At 49.6% G+C, this 17,761-nt stretch overlaps 4 protein-coding genes across 4 annotated transcripts; all 4 read left to right on the top strand.

Annotated features, from left to right (window-relative positions):
- Window positions 1-853: 853 nt before the first annotated feature.
- N7537_004242 (uncharacterized protein) lies at window positions 854-5,578 on the top strand (the record flags this gene model as incomplete). The annotated part of the gene is made up of 4 exons (XM_056895299.1): window positions 854-1,312; window positions 1,376-4,315; window positions 4,369-4,598; window positions 4,657-5,578. 4 exons carry the CDS (start codon window positions 854-856, stop codon window positions 5,576-5,578), a joined length of 4,551 nt encoding a protein of 1,516 aa, XP_056755047.1.
- A 1,152-nt stretch (window positions 5,579-6,730) lies between these two features.
- N7537_004241 (putative tRNA-splicing endonuclease) lies at window positions 6,731-13,425 on the top strand (the record flags this gene model as incomplete). The annotated part of the gene is made up of 4 exons (XM_056895298.1): window positions 6,731-6,753; window positions 6,817-13,117; window positions 13,179-13,265; window positions 13,330-13,425. The coding sequence occupies 4 exons, from the start codon at window positions 6,731-6,733 to the stop codon at window positions 13,423-13,425; spliced, it is 6,507 nt and encodes a 2,168-aa protein (XP_056755046.1).
- A 394-nt stretch (window positions 13,426-13,819) lies between these two features.
- On the top strand, window positions 13,820-14,925 carry N7537_004240 (uncharacterized protein; the record flags this gene model as incomplete). Its single annotated transcript, XM_056895297.1, has 2 exons — window positions 13,820-13,932; window positions 14,037-14,925. Coding segments are annotated over 2 exons (1,002 nt in total), but the record flags the coding sequence as incomplete, so codon positions are not given.
- A 449-nt stretch (window positions 14,926-15,374) lies between these two features.
- N7537_004239 (nucleobase cation symporter-1 family protein) lies at window positions 15,375-17,173 on the top strand (the record flags this gene model as incomplete). The annotated part of the gene is made up of 3 exons (XM_056895296.1): window positions 15,375-15,516; window positions 15,582-16,222; window positions 16,280-17,173. The coding sequence occupies 3 exons, from the start codon at window positions 15,375-15,377 to the stop codon at window positions 17,171-17,173; spliced, it is 1,677 nt and encodes a 558-aa protein (XP_056755044.1).
- Between the last annotated feature and the right edge of the window lie 588 nt (window positions 17,174-17,761).

The raw sequence follows: 17,761 nt of genomic DNA, 5'->3' as shown, positions 1-17,761 counted from the left end.
AAGTGCCGAGTACCCCGATTGCCACAGTCAGAAATTTAGAAGGGGGGCCGGAACGGGGCTGGACATTATAATTACCGGACTTTACGTGTATTGCCCGTGAGTCCGAGATTGTGTACATGGGTAAGCCTATCAACTCTAGTTGATATATAGCCTGCTGGGAACATTTAAACAATGAAGATGCCTAAAGATGCCTAGAACAGGAGAAAGAGGCAGTGTAAAACACAATCAAAACCATATTATACCAAATTATACGAATATAACAGTTGACGCGTGTAAAAGTCTCCTGCCAAGTCCACTTTGAATGACAAAGCAATGGTATTTTGACCCGGCCCCATCGGTAAGCATCCACGGACGGGTGGTAACAATATTACATACTCTCCCGTACGGAGATCCATAGGGTAAGCTCAGGTGGCTACTCCATCTCTCTCTCTCACCCCTCGAAACACAAAATCACCACTTTGGTGCTTCTTCTCTTCCTTTTTTTCACTTTAATATTTTGAATGGCCCCCTGTGGGTGCGCCCTATAACCCCTCGGCTTTCGCATTGCAATCATATCCCATCACAATCAGCCGCGGAAACCCTGTCTTGAATAGTTTTGGATGATTCCTCGAAACTCATCAACCAGAACATCTTCAACACGCGCACCTAGAACCCCTGATTTGCTCGAGACTGGCGTCGCCCATGAGATTGTGTTTACCTCGCCCTCAACCCCTGTGAACGCCCCTAGACCGGCAGTCTTTCTCTGCGCCAACCGCTGTCGGATTCCGGCCATCCAAACCGGATGCTTGTCAGCTACCAATAATCAAAGTTTCTGTCAAGTTTTATGCCCTTTTCGGGCGCACCAATAGCGTAGATGGCTTCCGTGCGCTTCCCTGGGAACAATGGGGAGGACAACAACGAGCAAGGTGGTGAGATCGGGGAGGTCAGCAGCAACGTCTCCAAGCCAACGAAACGACAAAGATGGGCTACCACGCGAGCTCCTGGAGCTGGAGGCATCAAGAAACGTGTTTCCATTATTGATCGCTTCCATAAACGGTCAGATATGAGAGACGAAAAACGAAAGTCGACCAATACAAGCATATCAGCCAATAGCGGACGCGAGACCCCGCAAGAAGGACCAAATCGGAGAATATACTTCAGCATTCCCATTCCGGAAACTGAACGAGACGAGGACGGTCATTTGCGCATCACGTATCCCAGAAACAAAATCCGCACTGCCAAGTATACAGCGCTCACCTTTGTTCCCTACAACATCTGGCTACAGTTTCACAACATCGCGAACATCTATTTCTTGTTCGTCATCATCCTCAATGTAAGCAGTGACATTTGTTTCCCTGGCTTCAATCCCAATTAGCATTGGCTGATAAAATTCTAGTTCTTTCCAATTTTCGGTGCCAACAATCCCGGTCTGAACGCCGTTCCTCTAATCGTCATTATTGTCGTGACCGCTATCAAAGACGCCATTGAAGATTGGGGGCGCACAGTCTCTGATAATCAAGTGAATAATTCTCCGGTTTACAGACTGATCGAATGGAACAATGTCAATTCGACAGAAGAAAACATTGATCTATGGCGTCGTATCAAGAAGGCTTCCACCAGGGGCTTGATTGCCGCGTATAAGTGGATTGCTTCCATCTTTCAGAAGAAAGAGCAAGGTGGAGACGACGACCAAGGGCAAAGAAGAGGCTCATTTTTGAGTACAGCCGATCCTCGGGCGTCAATCTATACGCAGCGCAACTCCATAGTCCCAGAAGACGTCGCCATCCCGATGACCGACGTTCCATCGCCTCAGCCCGAAGCTCGCGAAGATTGGCCGATGATGAGCAAACCCGAAAACAAGTATCTGTCGCCGAACAGCGCAGCTCGACAGAGCGTCGTGGAGCCTACGCCGGATAAGAAACATGGAACCGTCCTGGACGTATCCAAGCAGACACCCGGCAAGGCCCGATTTAAGCGAGAGCAGTGGAAAAGCCTGCAAGTTGGCGACTTTGTCCGATTGTACAACGAAGATCCGATTCCAGCCGATATCGTGATTCTGTCCACTTCTGACCCGGATGGCGCCTGTTATGTCGAAACGAAAGGCCTAGATGGAGAGACTAACTTGAAGGTCCGCCAAGCTCTCCACTGTGGCCGGCAAGTTCGACACGCCAGAGACTGCGAAAAGGCTGAATTTGTGATCGAAAGTGAGGCCCCGCATCCCAATCTGTACTCTTACAATGGTGCCGTGCGTTGGGACCAGCGCGACCCAAATTTCCCCGAAGCTCCCCGGAAGGAGATGGTTGAGCCCATCTCTATCAACAACATCTTGCTTCGTGGTTGCAATTTGAAGAGTACCGAATGGGTTCTAGGTGTTGTCCTCTTCACCGGCGGAGAGAGCAAGATCATGCTTAATTCCGGCGCGACCCCAGCAAAACGACCTCGTATGGCAAAGGCTCTCAACTGGAACGTCATTTACAACTTTGTCATCTTGTTCTTCATGTGTCTTGTCGCAGGTATTGTGAATGGAGTCGCATGGGCCGCGCCAGACAAATCTCTAGACTACTTTGACTTTGGGTCCTATGGAGGCACACCACCGGTAACTGGTATTGTCACTTTCTGGACCGCTGTCATCCTGTTCCAGAACTTGGTGCCCATTTCGCTTTACATTTCTCTTGAAATTGTTCGGACCATCCAGGCGGTTTTCATCCACCGCGATCTTTACATGTATTACGAGAGACTAGGGATCTATTGTGTGCCCAAGTCTTGGAACATTTCAGACGACGTCGGTCAAGTCGAGTACATCTTTTCTGACAAAACTGGTACCTTGACCCAAAACATGATGGAGTTCAAAAAATGTACGGTCAACGGCCTGGCATATGGAGAGGCTTACACGGAAGCTCAGATCGGCATGCGGCGTCGCGAGGGAGCCGATGCCGATGCAGAAGCAGCAGTGGCTCGGAAGCAAATTGCTGCTGATGCGCAGCGAATGCTGGATCTGTTACGTGGCATCCACGACAACCCTTACCTGCATGACGACCAGCTGACGTTCATTGCGCCGAAATTTGTGGCTGACTTGGGAGGAAAATCCGGAGACCGGCAGAAGCACTGTACAGAGGACTTCATGCTGGCCCTTGCCTTGTGTCATACCGTTATTACCGAGCATACTCCTGGAGATCCCCCTCAAATTGAATTCAGGGCCCAGTCTCCCGACGAGACAGCGTTGGTCAGCACTGCTCGAGATTGCGGATTCACTGTTTTGGGCCGAGCCGGTGACGATCTTCTCCTGAACGTTATGGGCGAGGAACGCACATATACAGTTTTGAACACCCTTGAATTCAACTCATCCAGAAAACGAATGAGTGCAATCATCCGAATGCCTGATGGTACGATTCGTTTGTTCTGCAAGGGTGCGGACAGTATCATTTACTCTCGTCTAGCTCGTGGCAAGCAACAGGAGCTTCGTCGACAAACTGCAGAGCACCTGGAGGAGTTCGCCAGGGAAGGCCTCCGGACCTTGTGTATTGCCGACCGACTGCTTAGTGAGGATGAATACTACTCATGGGCTAGGGAACATGATATTGCTGCCGCTGCCATCACGGACCGTGAGGAGAAACTAGAGAAGGTTTCTAGCGAGATTGAACAGGAGCTCATGCTTATTGGTGGCACTGCCATTGAGGACAGACTTCAGGATGGCGTGCCCGACACAATCCAGCTTCTTGCGGACGCTGGTATCAAACTTTGGGTCCTTACTGGCGACAAGGTTGAGACCGCCATCAACATTGGGTTTTCTTGCAACCTCCTCAATAATAACATGGAGCTGATTGTGTTGAACATTCCCGAGACTGAACACCAGCAGGCCTCTGACGAACTCGACAAGCATTTGCAAACTTTCGGGTTGACCGGTTCCGACGAGGAACTTCTTGCTGCCCGTGCTGATCATTCGCCGCCTCAGGCTACGCATGCCGTGGTCGTTGATGGTGAAACCCTCAAGCTGATGTTATCCGATGACTTGAAGCAAAAATTCCTTCTGCTGTGTAAGCAGTGCAAAGCCGTTCTTTGCTGCCGCGTCAGTCCCGCACAGAAGGCCGCTGTCGTGAACATGGTCAAAAACGGACTGAACATCATGGCTCTTTCCATTGGCGATGGCGCGAACGATGTGGCTATGATCCAAGAGGCTGACGTCGGTGTCGGTATTGCTGGCGAAGAAGGTAGACAAGCCGTTATGTCTTCCGATTATGCGATTGGCCAGTTCCGGTATCTCCAGCGCCTCCTTTTGGTGCATGGGAGATGGTCTTACCGTCGGCTCGGCGAATGTACGGCCAACTTCTTCTACAAGGTATGTGGTGTTGGTACTGGATATCATATTGTATTATCACTGACTTCTCCTAGAATCTTGTGTGGACGTTCGCTCTGTTCTGGTACTGTATCTACAACGACTTTGATTGCTCCTATCTCTTCGACTATACCTATATTGTGTTGGTCAACCTCGCCTTCACTTCATTGCCTGTGATCTTCATGGGTATCTTCGATCAGGACGTGGACGATAAGGTCTCTCTTGCCGTACCTCAGTTGTATATGAGAGGTATCGAGCGCAAGGAATGGTCGCAACTTAAGTTCTGGTACTTGAACCCTTCGCCCCAAATCTTGAGGTGTGTTGAGATATACTAACTTGAACAGGTTGTATATGGCCGATGGCATGTACCAGTCAATCATCTGTTTCTTCATGCCTTACCTCCTATACGCGCCGGCAAACTTCGTCAACGAATCTGGACGGAATGTCAACGACCGAGCTCGTATCGGAATCCTCGTCGCATCCTGTGCCGTGCTTTCTAGCAATCTCTACATTATGATGAATACTTACCGGTGGGATTGGTTCACTTCTCTCATTAATGCCATCAGCAGTCTTCTCATCTTCTTGTGGACCGGCATTTACACCTCGTTCACTTCCTCTGGTCAATTCTTCCATGGCGCTGCTGAAGTTTATGGATCATTGAGTTACTGGATCGTGCTTCTGATGACTGTTGTGATTTGCTTGCTTCCCCGTTTCACGTACAACTCCGTCCAGAAGGTGTTTTTCCCGCTTGATGTCGACATCATCCGCGAGCTAGTGACTCTGGGCAAATTCAAGTATCTTGATGCCATAGATGATCCCCCGCTGCCCCCAAAAGAGGGCAGCCCGAAGCCCGCGGCTCGCAGTGATGAATCGGCCACCTCTTCGGAAATTGTGAAGCCAGTGCAGCCCGCTATGAAGCAGGACACTACCGTTCTTGATGAGGAGCGGCCCTTCTATGCTCCATCCGTGGCCCCAACTGCAAACACCCACAACCCCCGCAGTCAAAACGGCAGTAACGGCACCAATTACACCGCCAGTCTTGACCAGTATCCACGACCACAGTCCGTGGACTATGTTCGCCGATCTCACGACCGGACACGGCATTCGTTTGACCGGAGTCGACCGAGCTTCGAGCAAAGCAATGACTTTACCTCCGCTGCCATGCTTTCCCGGGTGGAATCGTCGCAAACGTCGCAAACACCACACCATAAACATGAAGACCCGTTCCGGACTCCTGATGATCCTCCTGTACATAATGTGATATAGAGGAGCGCATCTTGTGTTGCATTGAGCCTGATGACCCGTCACTGATGACTTTACCCGCATCACACCGTCTGGTTTATTCCTTGTGATTTCTCCTCGCCATCCCTATTTTGACGAGCAATATGCTGTGGTGTTTTTATTTTTGAGAGCCTTTTATATTCCCTGATAGAAAGCAGGCGTTCTGGTTTACTCCTTTACTCGGTCGGATGCTTAGCGCGATCTTCGTTTTTATCCCCTTCACTCTTACCATTTTCCTTGTTAACCGCTGCCTCGATTGTTTTCCTTGTATGGTTCCGATGCATGCTCTACACTGGCCTGTTTTTCCCTTGTACAAAAGCGTTTCTGTCCCTGCAAAGTGCATGACACCCGCGTTTGAAAGGTTTCCTGTTGTCTGTTTCCCATCTGGATGTTATATCTTGTCGGATGATCTCTTTGCTTTTGTTGTTGTTCATGTGTTTTGTTTGTTTCCGCCATCAAAAAGGACAAGCGGGCATACGGGGTCGCATTCATGTATTCTATTCAATGCCCTCAGCGAGGAAATTACTTAATGTGGCCATTTAACGTTCCTACTGCACAGTTCTAAACTTTCCAAAGGGTAGATCCTTGAGAAAATCTGCCCCATTTTGTAGCCTTATATTATATCAATATCATGACATCCAAGGTTCCAAATAGTGTCCCAGTTGGGTAAAATAGAGCGCGTCTACGCGTTAACAGAACTTCACCGCCCAGATAATCTGCCAATGGCACTTCGGCATCCCACGTTTGCTCTGGGGATTTTTGTTCGCCATCCTCTCTTCCTCATTTGCTTGGGCTAAACATAGAGTCTCGTTCTTTGAGGCACAAGGTGCTTTCAATCTTTTCGCCGATCCATCGTCTCTTCCATCGCCGAAGTATCAGCATATCGTGGTCAAATACGACATTCGGTTGCACGGCCACTCGCTACTAACAACATTACTTTGTCCTTCGCTTGAGCCTCCTGTCACTTAATTTGATTCTCTCATCAGCAGTTGAGCCAACACAGGCGGAATCACTTCGAAATCAGTGTTACCTCTCGGCAAAACGATGTTCTAGCTGGTCTGCCCATGGGATGAAGGAAATGCACCGTACTCTGTTTTTTCAATACAACTATCTCCACAATTCGAGACTATAGTCGTCATGGAGTTTCTGGCTGCGATTAGGTAGGCCTCAGAAAGTATATCGACACATATGAGCTGGAACTAACCGGATTGCGTGTTGTACAGAGAACTCAAGGCCCTCCCGGAAGCCACCCACCTCTTCTGCCCCCGGAAAGACGACGATGACCATGGACGCTATGAAGACTTAGAGCAAGTGGATGAAGCGGGGAAGGCTATCAAGGATATTGTGACCGAAGCAACGGCTCGAAGAGAGAGTTTTCTGTCGTCCATGCGCATCCTGGCATACCATAAGGATGGCGTAGAGGACGATCAGAACTGGGTCCTGGGCAAACTAGACGAGTCGCTGGAGAAATGTGATCTATGCATCAAGCATTATTACATCGGCAAGATCTGGCTCATGGACCTGCTAAAGGAGGAGAACTACCACGAAGATGATATTGAGGCATTCGCCCAGAGAATCGACGAGTGGGACATTCGGCGAATCACTCGCAACTTGACAACCGCCACAACACAGTTGAAGCAAATCCCATTGGAAAAAATTGGCTTGGATGTCTTGGACAGGGCTGCGTTGCTGTCAATCTTTGAGACACTAAGCTGTGAAGCCATGCTGCGCAACGAAAGCCTCTTGCAGGAATATTTCGATGAGCCATTCAAGCTCATTCAAACAAAACGAAGCTTAAAAGTTTCAGATTACATTCCTGCAGTCTCTCGCTTTCTTTTCGATGCTAATCAATTCCGAAGCTTTTGGGCTATTCAGTCATGGACACGATACGCGCGGCCTCCTACTACTCAAGAATTTGAATGGGCAGTACGCGATGGTTTGTTGATGGGCCTACGAGCTGCGTCACAACAGCCACCGCAATTTGCAGTCATTCAGAGGTTGTGGCGAGGCATGCAGCTCGTCGTCCGAAAGCTGGACAAAGAACAGATTACACATCAGCTTCGAGGGTTGGAAATAGACCCTTGCCGTCTCTCTGTGGATCATCTGGCCATACCTGCACCGGGCTTGCGATTTCTTCTCAACACCATCCAACTATTCCTTCAGAAAGCTCCGGTTGACTTCTGGGATGCTATGCAAACCATTTCCCCTCGAGCAATCATGGAGCAAACATTTTACAACACACAATTTAATGCATTTCTATTAGGAACCTCCGAGGGTGAGCCTTTTGAGAAGTCCGCATTGAAAGATATGCTCTCCTGGATCAATCCCTTCCTCGGCTCACTGAAGGGTGCCCACCAACCGTCTGCCTGTCGGTTCTTGACATTGCAGTTACTTAACCGCCTTCAAGATACCCAATATCCTAATTTAACACGGTATCACTGCTTCGATATTGGCTTGGCCAGCCTGCTTCAAACACTACGCCGCTTCACGGAAAATGAGTCTTCCCGGGGTACAGTTACTCGGATCGTGTTGGCAGAGACAATGGGAGTGGTTGGTGACACAATCGGCGTAATCATCAACCCCCCGACTTTTGACGTTGAGAGAAGTCGCCAGGAGAATATTCTCACGCAGTGCATGGAAGTTGTACGCAACACCTTGGCATTGGAGTGTCAGTCACTGAAGACCGATTATGAGGCACTTCTGAAGGACGGTACCCTCGCACACGGGGTATCTACCTACTCTGCACCCATATGGGATGCCGTCATTAAGCACCTTCACCGGGATAACCTCCCGCTCTCAAGTTCAGCCCTCCTTGGAATCTTACCCCTGGTTGGGTTGGAGATGTTTCCCACGAAAGGAGAAGGGAACAAGGAGAAGACCCACTTCAACATGATTTATGGCCATCTAACCAACCTCTCATGTCGAATCATCGGGCGTCTCGCAGACTTTCCACCTGAGCACCTTGAGACGTTGTTCCGAAGTCAGGATACTAGTAGCGCTGTGATTTCGGCTCTGTTTGCCGCCGACTATGACACCTACACAGCTGCGGTTGATCTGATTAAGGCTGTCAGCGGCCAATCGGCTCGACGAGACGCCATTTCTCACCTCCTTCAATCTTCGTTCACGACCACGATCTACGGCCTCAGTTGGTCATTCCGTCGAATCTCTAACATGAAGACTTTTGCGCCCGCCCCAAGAATGCTTTACACAGGTACAGACATCGTAGAGATATTATGTGACAGTCAAACCGGTATGCTGCGAACTCGTAATCTCGCTGATCGCCGGGAGGTCATGTCGCTGCAGAAACTCTGGGAGTATCTGTGGCTGGCATTGACTACGATCTTCGATGAGACTGAGGCATGGCACCTTCGGGGTAATGATAAGGCTGTCATGCTTGAATTTTGCCGTGACACGATCCAGTTCGCCGACCTTCTCTTTGATCAGTATGGTGTGTTCTTGGGAGCTGTAGGGAATGCGGATCCGGGGCAGACCTCTGCATCCGAGAATTTCCTCAAGTCACCAACTGCCACAATGAGTGCCATGGTAAAATGGCTTAGGTTGAAGGATGAGTTCCTGGCAACTACTCTCGTAGGGTTGGTGGCAAAGCTTTTACGCAGGTTGGGTGGGATGAATGTGACCACTGTGAAGCCAGATGCATTGAGCTTTATCGAGGGGGTTGCTGTCAATGGCACAATCAAAACAATACTCAACCAACGTGAAAAGGCAGAATTAGTCCGCTCATTGGAGGCTTACTATAAGAAACCCGTCGTCACTGCCTCAACTGCTTCTCTCAAGAAACAGTCTTCGATCACCGCTTTTGCCAAACCCTCTGATATCTCGAGCACCTCCTCTCGTATAGCCAGTGATGATGACTTTGATGATGATACTTTGAACGACCAAACTCTTCTTGAACTGTCTTCTTCTGTCGAATTCAACAAAGCCCGCCTCGCAACCCAGGCCAAACGGGAGGCTGAAAAGGCTGCCAAAATGCGATCCTCAACAACAGCTGTCAAGAATCGTCCGGAGATTTTCCGTCCGAACATGTTCCCCAAGTCAGCTCCCCCTGTACGAACCAACGATAACACCAGCCACGTCCTATCTTTCCGTGAGAAACGCGAACGGGAAAGGGAGGCCAAGAAGAAGCGTGATCAGCTTGAGCTCGCCAGACTCAAGAAGAACATGCCCGCCTATGGCGTTGGGGAGCAAACAGCTGAACAGGGCTCAGGCCTGAAAGGTATTGGTATCAAGGGTAAAGATCATACAACCCCCGCAGATAGCATGATGGTCTCCTCTGGTGATGAGTCTGGTTCTGAGAGTGAAGATGAATTAGACAAGGAACTCTTTGGTGCCAAACCGAAGAAACCCGATGCTGTCGCGGCCTACGAATTGAGCAAGAAACAATCCCTTCAACAACAACCCGTCAAAAAAGTCAAGCGTCATCGGTCTGTCCGGGACATGCGAGCTCGCCTGGCTCCAGATCTGGGCTCTCTTCATCACTCAATCCTCTCCTGGGACTTTTTCGCAACCGGCGATCTTCCTCCTACCTCGGACCGCACCGATTATTCCCTGGTCTCAAACACGTTCCGCACACCCGATGACTACCAAAGTACATTCGAACCTTTGTTGATTCTTGAGGCGTGGCAAGGTTTCCAACAGGCGAAGGACGAAGGTTCTTTCCGACCCTTCGAAGTCAAAGTCATGACCCGATTGGCTGTCGACTCGTGGATCGAATTCAGCACCCAGCCGCTTGGTCTTCTTCCCAAGGACTTCAGCATGGGCGAAGGTGACTTGGTCTTGTTCTCCAACTCGCCCAACCTCACAAGCGACCCGAGTACGCCCCATGTTCTCGCACGTGTATGTGGTGTCAATCGGAAAAACAAAAAGATGGAGGTCACATATCGGGTCAATCCTGGGAGTAGCAAGTTCCTGTCTTCTTTTGGGCCGGGAACTGAGGCCTGGGGTGCTAAGATCACTTCTTTGACCCCGGTGGAGCGTGAATACGGTGCCCTGATGGCGTTGCAGTACTATGATCTGTGTGAAGAGATCGTCTTGGCTAAGCCTTCCCCTCTTCTTACTTATTCGGACACAAGACTGCAGCCCATCATGGATAATTACTCCATCAATCGTGCCCAGGCAAAAGCCATCAAGTCAGCTGTTGACAACGACGCATTTACTCTCATCCAAGGTCCTCCTGGTTCGGGAAAGACCAAAACCATCGTCGCCCTTGTCGGAAGCCTCCTAAGCGACGTGCTTGGAAAACAGGTGGTCAAAGTTAATGGTGCTCCTGCTGCAAGAAATGCCGTCTCAAAGAAACTTCTCCTGTGTGCGCCTAGTAACGCCGCTGTCGACGAGTTAGTCATGCGATTAAAGGACGGTGTGAAGACGACTCATGGCCGGCAAGAAAAAGTCTCTGTCCTTCGTCTAGGAAGAAGCGACGCAATCAACACCAAGGTGTTGGATGTTACCCTCGATGAGATGGTCAATGCCCGTCTGAACCAGGATCCCAGCAAAGGAAACGGTGTCGACTTGCAGAAGCTCTATGAAGAGCATAAGACGACTGATGTGGTATTCAAAGAGCTTCGTGGACAGCTTGATGAAGCACGAGCAAAGGGATTACCTCCTCCGGAAGAGCTGGAGCGCGAGTTTGACTTGATGAAAAAGAAGCGATCTCAACTGAGCACGTCCATTGATAAAGCGCGTGATCAGAACCATACGCTGGCCCGTAATGCTGATATGCATAAACGGCGGATCCAAGAACAAATCATCAACGAATCTCATGTCATCTGCACTACTCTCAGTGGTTCTGGGCATGAAATTTTCCAGGGTATGAATGTCGAGTTTGAAACCGTCATCATCGATGAAGCGGCGCAGTGTATTGAACTCAGTGCTCTGATCCCGCTGAAGTACGGGTGCTCGAAATGTGTTCTTGTGGGTGATCCCAAACAGTTGCCTCCAACCGTTCTATCAAAAATGGCCTCCAAGTTTCAGTATGAACAGAGTTTGTTCGTCCGTATGCAGAAGAATCACCCTCAAGACGTGCACCTGCTGGATATCCAGTACCGTATGCATCCAGCGATCAGTAATTTCCCCAGTGTGACGTTCTATGATGGCAAGTTGCAGGATGGACCGGACATGGCTAAGCTTCGCGAGCGTCCCTGGCATCAAAGCGAGCTTCTGAGTCCGTACCGATTTTTCGATGTTCAGGGCATGCACTCATCTGCCGCTAGAGGCCATTCTTTGGTCAATTACGCGGAGTTACAAGTGGCCATGCAACTGTATGATCGTTTGATCACAGATGTCAAAGAATACGACTTTGCCGGCAAGATTGGCATCATCACTCCTTACAAGGGCCAACTGAGAGAGCTCAAGAACCAGTTTACCCAACGATATGGCGAAGACATTCTGAAGAAGGTTGATTTCAATACGACTGATGCTTTCCAAGGCAGAGAAAGTGAAGTCATTATCTTCTCATGTGTGCGAGCATCCAACAAGGGTATCGGTTTCTTGGCTGATATCCGCCGTATGAACGTCGGCCTCACCCGTGCCAAGTCATCACTTTGGGTTCTGGGTAACTCGCAGTCCCTAGAACAGGGCCAGTTTTGGAATGGTCTCATCAAGAATGCGCGGGAGCGGAATGTCTACACGGAGGGTGATATTATGAAGATCCTACAGAAGCCGCAGTTCACTGGCTACAAAGAAATTAAAATGGTCGACCTTGACACCGAGGAAACCCCAGACTCTCCCGACTATGAACCCCCTGCACCATCAATCTCTCGCCCTTCATCGGCCTCTATTGGCCTTGACTCGCGCTCCGTCTCTGTCTCTACCCCTACGCACGGCACACCTCCAATTCCACGACCTGATGGACCTTCTGGGGGAAGCAAGGGCCTAGACCCGACGAAAATGTGTGGGATCTGTGGAAGCGCGGACCACTTCACTCACAACTGCGACAATGACGAGGCGAAGGAAAATGCTCGAGGAACCTGTTTCCGCTGCGGCCAGCCTGGTCACACCAAGGTTGCCTGCCGTGCTGAACGATGCCTTGCATGCGGCGAATGTGGGCATTTATCCAACAACTGCAAGTCCTCAAAAGTTCTTTCAAAGTTTGAGAAATCTCGCCTTGAGAGGGACGAGTTTAACCTCAAGCAACGTCAAGATTCATTCACTGAGCGTCAGCGACAGCGGCAACTGGGAGGACACGACCCCAAAATCCCGGTTGTTCAAGCCACAAATTCAAACCCGCCAACGAACCCTGTTGATAATTCTGCGAAGAGAAAACGTGAAGGCTCTGCCTCTAATGGACCACAAGCGCAACGTCCTCGTACCGGGCAGACACATCCCCCAATCAATACTCCAAGGGGCCCCTTGGGTAGTTCCGATCCCGGTCTATCTGGCCCTGTTGCTCGTGGTTCGAATGTCTCAAGAGTCGGTGGCCACCCAGGTCTTTCTGGTCCCCCTCGCGCCAACCCAGTGGCCAATGCTCGCAATGGTTACAAGGGCCCGCCAACCAACGGCCCACCAGGAGTGAGTTTTCCTGTTCACTACATCAACTTACTGGCTTTCATTTATACTAATAGTTTCTTAGGGTCTCATCACCCCTTCTCGCGATGGCCAGGCGTATCCGACCGAAAATGACCCGACAAGGGCTCCACCGACGAGACCAGGAGCAGGTGTAAGCATCATGTTCTTGGGTGACTGTCCCGGTAATTACTTATGCTGATATATTATCAATCTAGGCTCCCAACAAAGGTGCTCCTAAGCCTCGACCCCCGATGGCACGCAAAAAGAAGGAGACAGACCCTTTCATCCGGCCCAAGCCGAAGCGCAAGTAAGCGCCGCAACGTCAATCCCGATGTACATGCCGGCATCCACATGATACCATATCATATGTCTGTCACGTAGTTAATCCAATATTCTCAAATACCAATGATGAATATCATTTTGACATGTATATTCCTTTTATCTTTTCAGCGGTACACTGCTACCCACATTCGGGCCCTCTCACCACTTTCACCATATCATCAAATCCTTCCCTTAATATGCCTTCAGAAAGAGATACCTCTTTGTCATTTACGGAACCTTGGAACTATATCTAGATTATGGTGTTTCCAAGGCATAGATCATCCGCTTATACGGCCTTTATCCTTGACGACGATAGGGTGTGGTTAGCTCGAACAATCAAATCTTTTTTTATTTTGTGTGCATTTTTATGACATCTTTTATAGGGTCTTTTCGGGTGTCTACCTTACTGTATGGCCAAGAAAAACCGGCTATACTTGGATGCGGAGACTGAAGGAAAATCAGTGGCGCCACTGGCGGCTAGAGACCACCGCAAACAGGTGACCCCATCAGATAAGATTTCCATCAGCTGATCCATGGATGTTCTCCGCACTTCCAGTTTCCCTCTGCTTTCCTTCTTCTTTGCTCCTCTGAACGTCTAAAGTTTAATTCAATGCCAACTCGTCTATCTGGTTAACATGATGGTCTCTCGTTCGGCCTCCATCCTCACTGGTGCTCTCGCACTACTTTTACCCCTCACGGCCCACGGCTTTGTTGTCCCACCTCTGGACAATCTCCAGGCCTTTCTCGGACAACCAAATAGTTTGAATCCCGGCCCAGACTCTAATAACGTTGAAGATGAAAGTGCCTTAAACCGCCCGTCATGGTTTACCTCGACTTTGATGGCCCGCCGCCTGCTTGCTCTATCGCCCTCTGGCGTCATCTCCACCAACTTCCCAGAATCCCTTCCACCCTCCGCACATGTCCCGTCGGATATGGCCGGCCTCTCGATCGCACTCCGCGAGTACATTGCCGATTGTGATGGGTCCCTGCCATCGGATCTATCTCATGATGATAACGGCGATCCAACAATTCTCGGCCTGCGCATAGGAACCACTTTTAAGAACATTGCAGCGGGATCTAATCTCAGTCTCCAGTTGGACTGGTGGGATCATCTCAATGAGGCCGGTCCAGTCTACCCTGGTCTTCCTCTCAGCCCGGCTGCTCTGCCTCGCGTCACCCTCTTCGGATACTTGGATAACCTCCCGTCCCCGCTTCCCGATGACGCAGCTGCAGCCCTCGAGAAGTGTTTCCTCGAGCCTCATCCTGATGCAAAAGTCTGGCTACCTGGTGCTTCTTACTCGCCTCATGCGAGTTTCTGGGCCCGGCTGGTGGTCACCCATGCGTACTGGATTGGTGGATTTGGCGACGTGCAGCAGATTGGGTGGATCAATCTCACTGAGTGGCAGGGGATCCGACCGCACGGCAGTGTAGAGGGCGTCGGTGATGGAAGAGGGTGGCAGGATGTTCGTTTGCCGGGTGAGAAACAGTAGAGTACGTAGGTACTTCCATAGGAATCGCCCAATGGCCGAGGGCTCGCAGTGACGATCGCATTAGTTTTCTTTTTTGCATTAGACCTGCGCATGCAGCATGGATAGCAATTAAGCATATCTCTATATCTCTACGCGTTAAGGTTTATGAGGTACTTTTGAGCTCTCCGTTCTCATTCGCCCCTTTGGTCTTATCTACATAATGTAGGCTTATCATTCTTATCAACCATCCTTGTCGTGCACGGGACACCAGTCGGCGGCAAATCTGGGGAATAAGAAGACATTGGACCGGCTTTTTTTTTGATTCCATTGTCTTATGTTTCATATTATTGAGCTGTTCCGCCCCTTACATTGTGGTGTTACATCAATATATACACCGAAAGGACCGGGGCTTGAACCCTCCTTATCTTTAGAACATCCGTGGATCCACCTCACCGATTACATCTTCGACCATGAAGCTACGCATCTCTAGGCCGCGTATGAAGGTCTCGCAGGGCGAGTCTGAATTTGCAGCAGGCAATGCACGGTGGACAAACCGTGATCTCGACCCGATTGCCAAACATGGCCGCAAATGGGGTATATCCAGTATAATAGGTGCGGTACTTGTGCTTATCTTTGCAAATACCAGGCTAGGACTAATAGAACATGCTATCTATTAGCTTACTGGATCTCCGATGCTTTGAACGCAGCGACCTGGCAATTCGCCAGTAGTATGCTTGCCGTCGGCCTCACCTATCGTGAAGCTCTGGGCATCGTCGCCTTATCCTTCTTCATTATATCATGGGTCATTGCTGCAAACGGTACTGTGGGCGCCATATACCACGTTCCATTCCCCGTGATTGCTCGTGCTAGCTGGGGCTTTTGGGGCTCATACATCGCCATCATTTCACGAGTCGTCCTTGCTGTCTTTTGGTTTGCTATCCAGAATGTTAACGGCGGAAATGCTGTGCGTGTCATGATTGGAGCAATATGGCCAAGCTATTTGGATCTTCCAAACGGTATTCCCGAGTCACAGGGAATCACGACTGGTGGTATGGTCGGGTTTCTGATCTTCTGGTTGATCCAGGTTCCGTTCCTCTGTATGCATCCAAACAAGCTGCGCTGGTTATTCACGATCAAATCGATTTTGGTTCCCATCGCTTGGATCGCTATCTTGATATGGTCGTTTGTCACTGTGAAAGGCGGTGGTAGCGTATTCGCAAAGCAGGCTCCAACCGTCTCCGGGTCCAAGTATAGCTGGCTGTTCTTGGCCAATATGACATCGGTCCTAGGAAATTATGCGACGTTAACTGTAAATATGGTAGGTATTTTTGATGCTGCCATACTAACAACTGTCGCAAAAGCTAACCGTCATCAGTCTGACTTCTCCCGCTACTCCCGGATCAGTCCCCGCTGGCAGCTCCTTTATATCCCCATGCTACCTATTGTATTCACTTTCTTCGCCTTTATTGGAATTGCTGCCTCATCCGCCGGCCAAGTTCACTATAATCTCTCGTCTATTCCCTGGGATCCAACGGTTTTGATCAGCTACTGGCCCAACCGAGCGTGTCGCTTTTTCGGCGCAGCTTCCTTCGCACTGGCCTCCCTGGGCGTGAACATCTCGGCCAATTCTCTTTCAGCCGCTAACGATTTTACCGCATTGGCACCACGGTATATCAATATCCGGCGCGGGCAGATCCTATGCGCCTTGTTGTCGTGGTGTCTTGTTCCTTGGAAAATCCTCGCATCAGCAAGCAACTTCCTTTCTTTCATGTCTGCATACGCGATCTTCCTTGGTCCTATTGCTGCAATTATGATGTTTGATTTCTGGGTTGTCAACCGTTGTCGATATGACGCCCTGGCTCTATACCAGCCCAGCAACCCGACATATCGCTATACATTCTCCATCCCGGGCTTCGCGGGCAAGAGTATCTCTGGCATAAACTGGCGTGCTGTGTTGTCTTTTATTATTGGTGTTGTGCCATGTCTTCCCGGACTAATCAATTCTGTGAACTCTCATATCCATGTTGGCTCCGGTGTACATCCGTATGAGTTTGGATGGTTGTTGGGCTTTGTTGCCACATCTATTGCCTATATGCTGTTATCATGGCTGTTTCCTGCACAAGAGACTCGGATTGACCGCGCTGTGCTACCTGATGAGATATATGATAGAGGTACGGTGGTCGAAGGAATGGAAGCAGATGACCCAGATAGGAAGGACGTGGTTCCTGATACACAGGAGAAACATATGGATGTGGAAAAGGCTATCTAGGCTTTATCTGGTATTGATGTGAATCTTTTGTTCTATACTGAGTGGCATGTAGATGTCTCTGTTAATATTCAAGTGGCCAATTTCAGAAATAAGTCAACCCCTTAAGTGGCCTTTTTATCCTTAAAAACGTAGGGCTCTACGAACTTGAATATCCATTTGGCCCCGATATAATGCGGTCGAACGTTATGTTCAATCATACTATGCTGCAGGAATTATTATATCTTTTCTAGTATTAGGGCAGTATTCCCCAGACTTAGCCTCAAGTGTAGCGACGTGACCGGCATGCAGCCCCTCCATGATAGCCAGATGAAGAAGCACTTAGCTTCGAAGGCCGAAATGATGACCAGTGAATGACCAGCACGTCCGCAAAAGAGTCGAGTAGTGATGAAGTTGATCCCGAAGCTTTTTCTCCGGCATGTGTTTTCATGTATTGTTATATAGTATCCATTGAGATTGTACACTAAGACAGGGGATTACCTTCGCTTCGCTTCAGAGAAATTCATTAATACCATACCGCTCCATCGGCTCCATTAGTAAAAGAAGTGATATCATCTCAAGGAGTTTATTCTCCGTCTCATTCGAATCAGT

Source organism: Penicillium hordei (assembly GCF_028827395.1).
Source record: "Penicillium hordei strain IBT 12815 chromosome Unknown utg000002l_segment0_segment0, whole genome shotgun sequence".
In the NCBI taxonomy this organism is placed as follows: Eukaryota; Fungi; Ascomycota; class Eurotiomycetes; order Eurotiales; family Aspergillaceae; genus Penicillium; species Penicillium hordei.
This window is presented reverse-complemented; position numbering and strand designations above follow the sequence as displayed.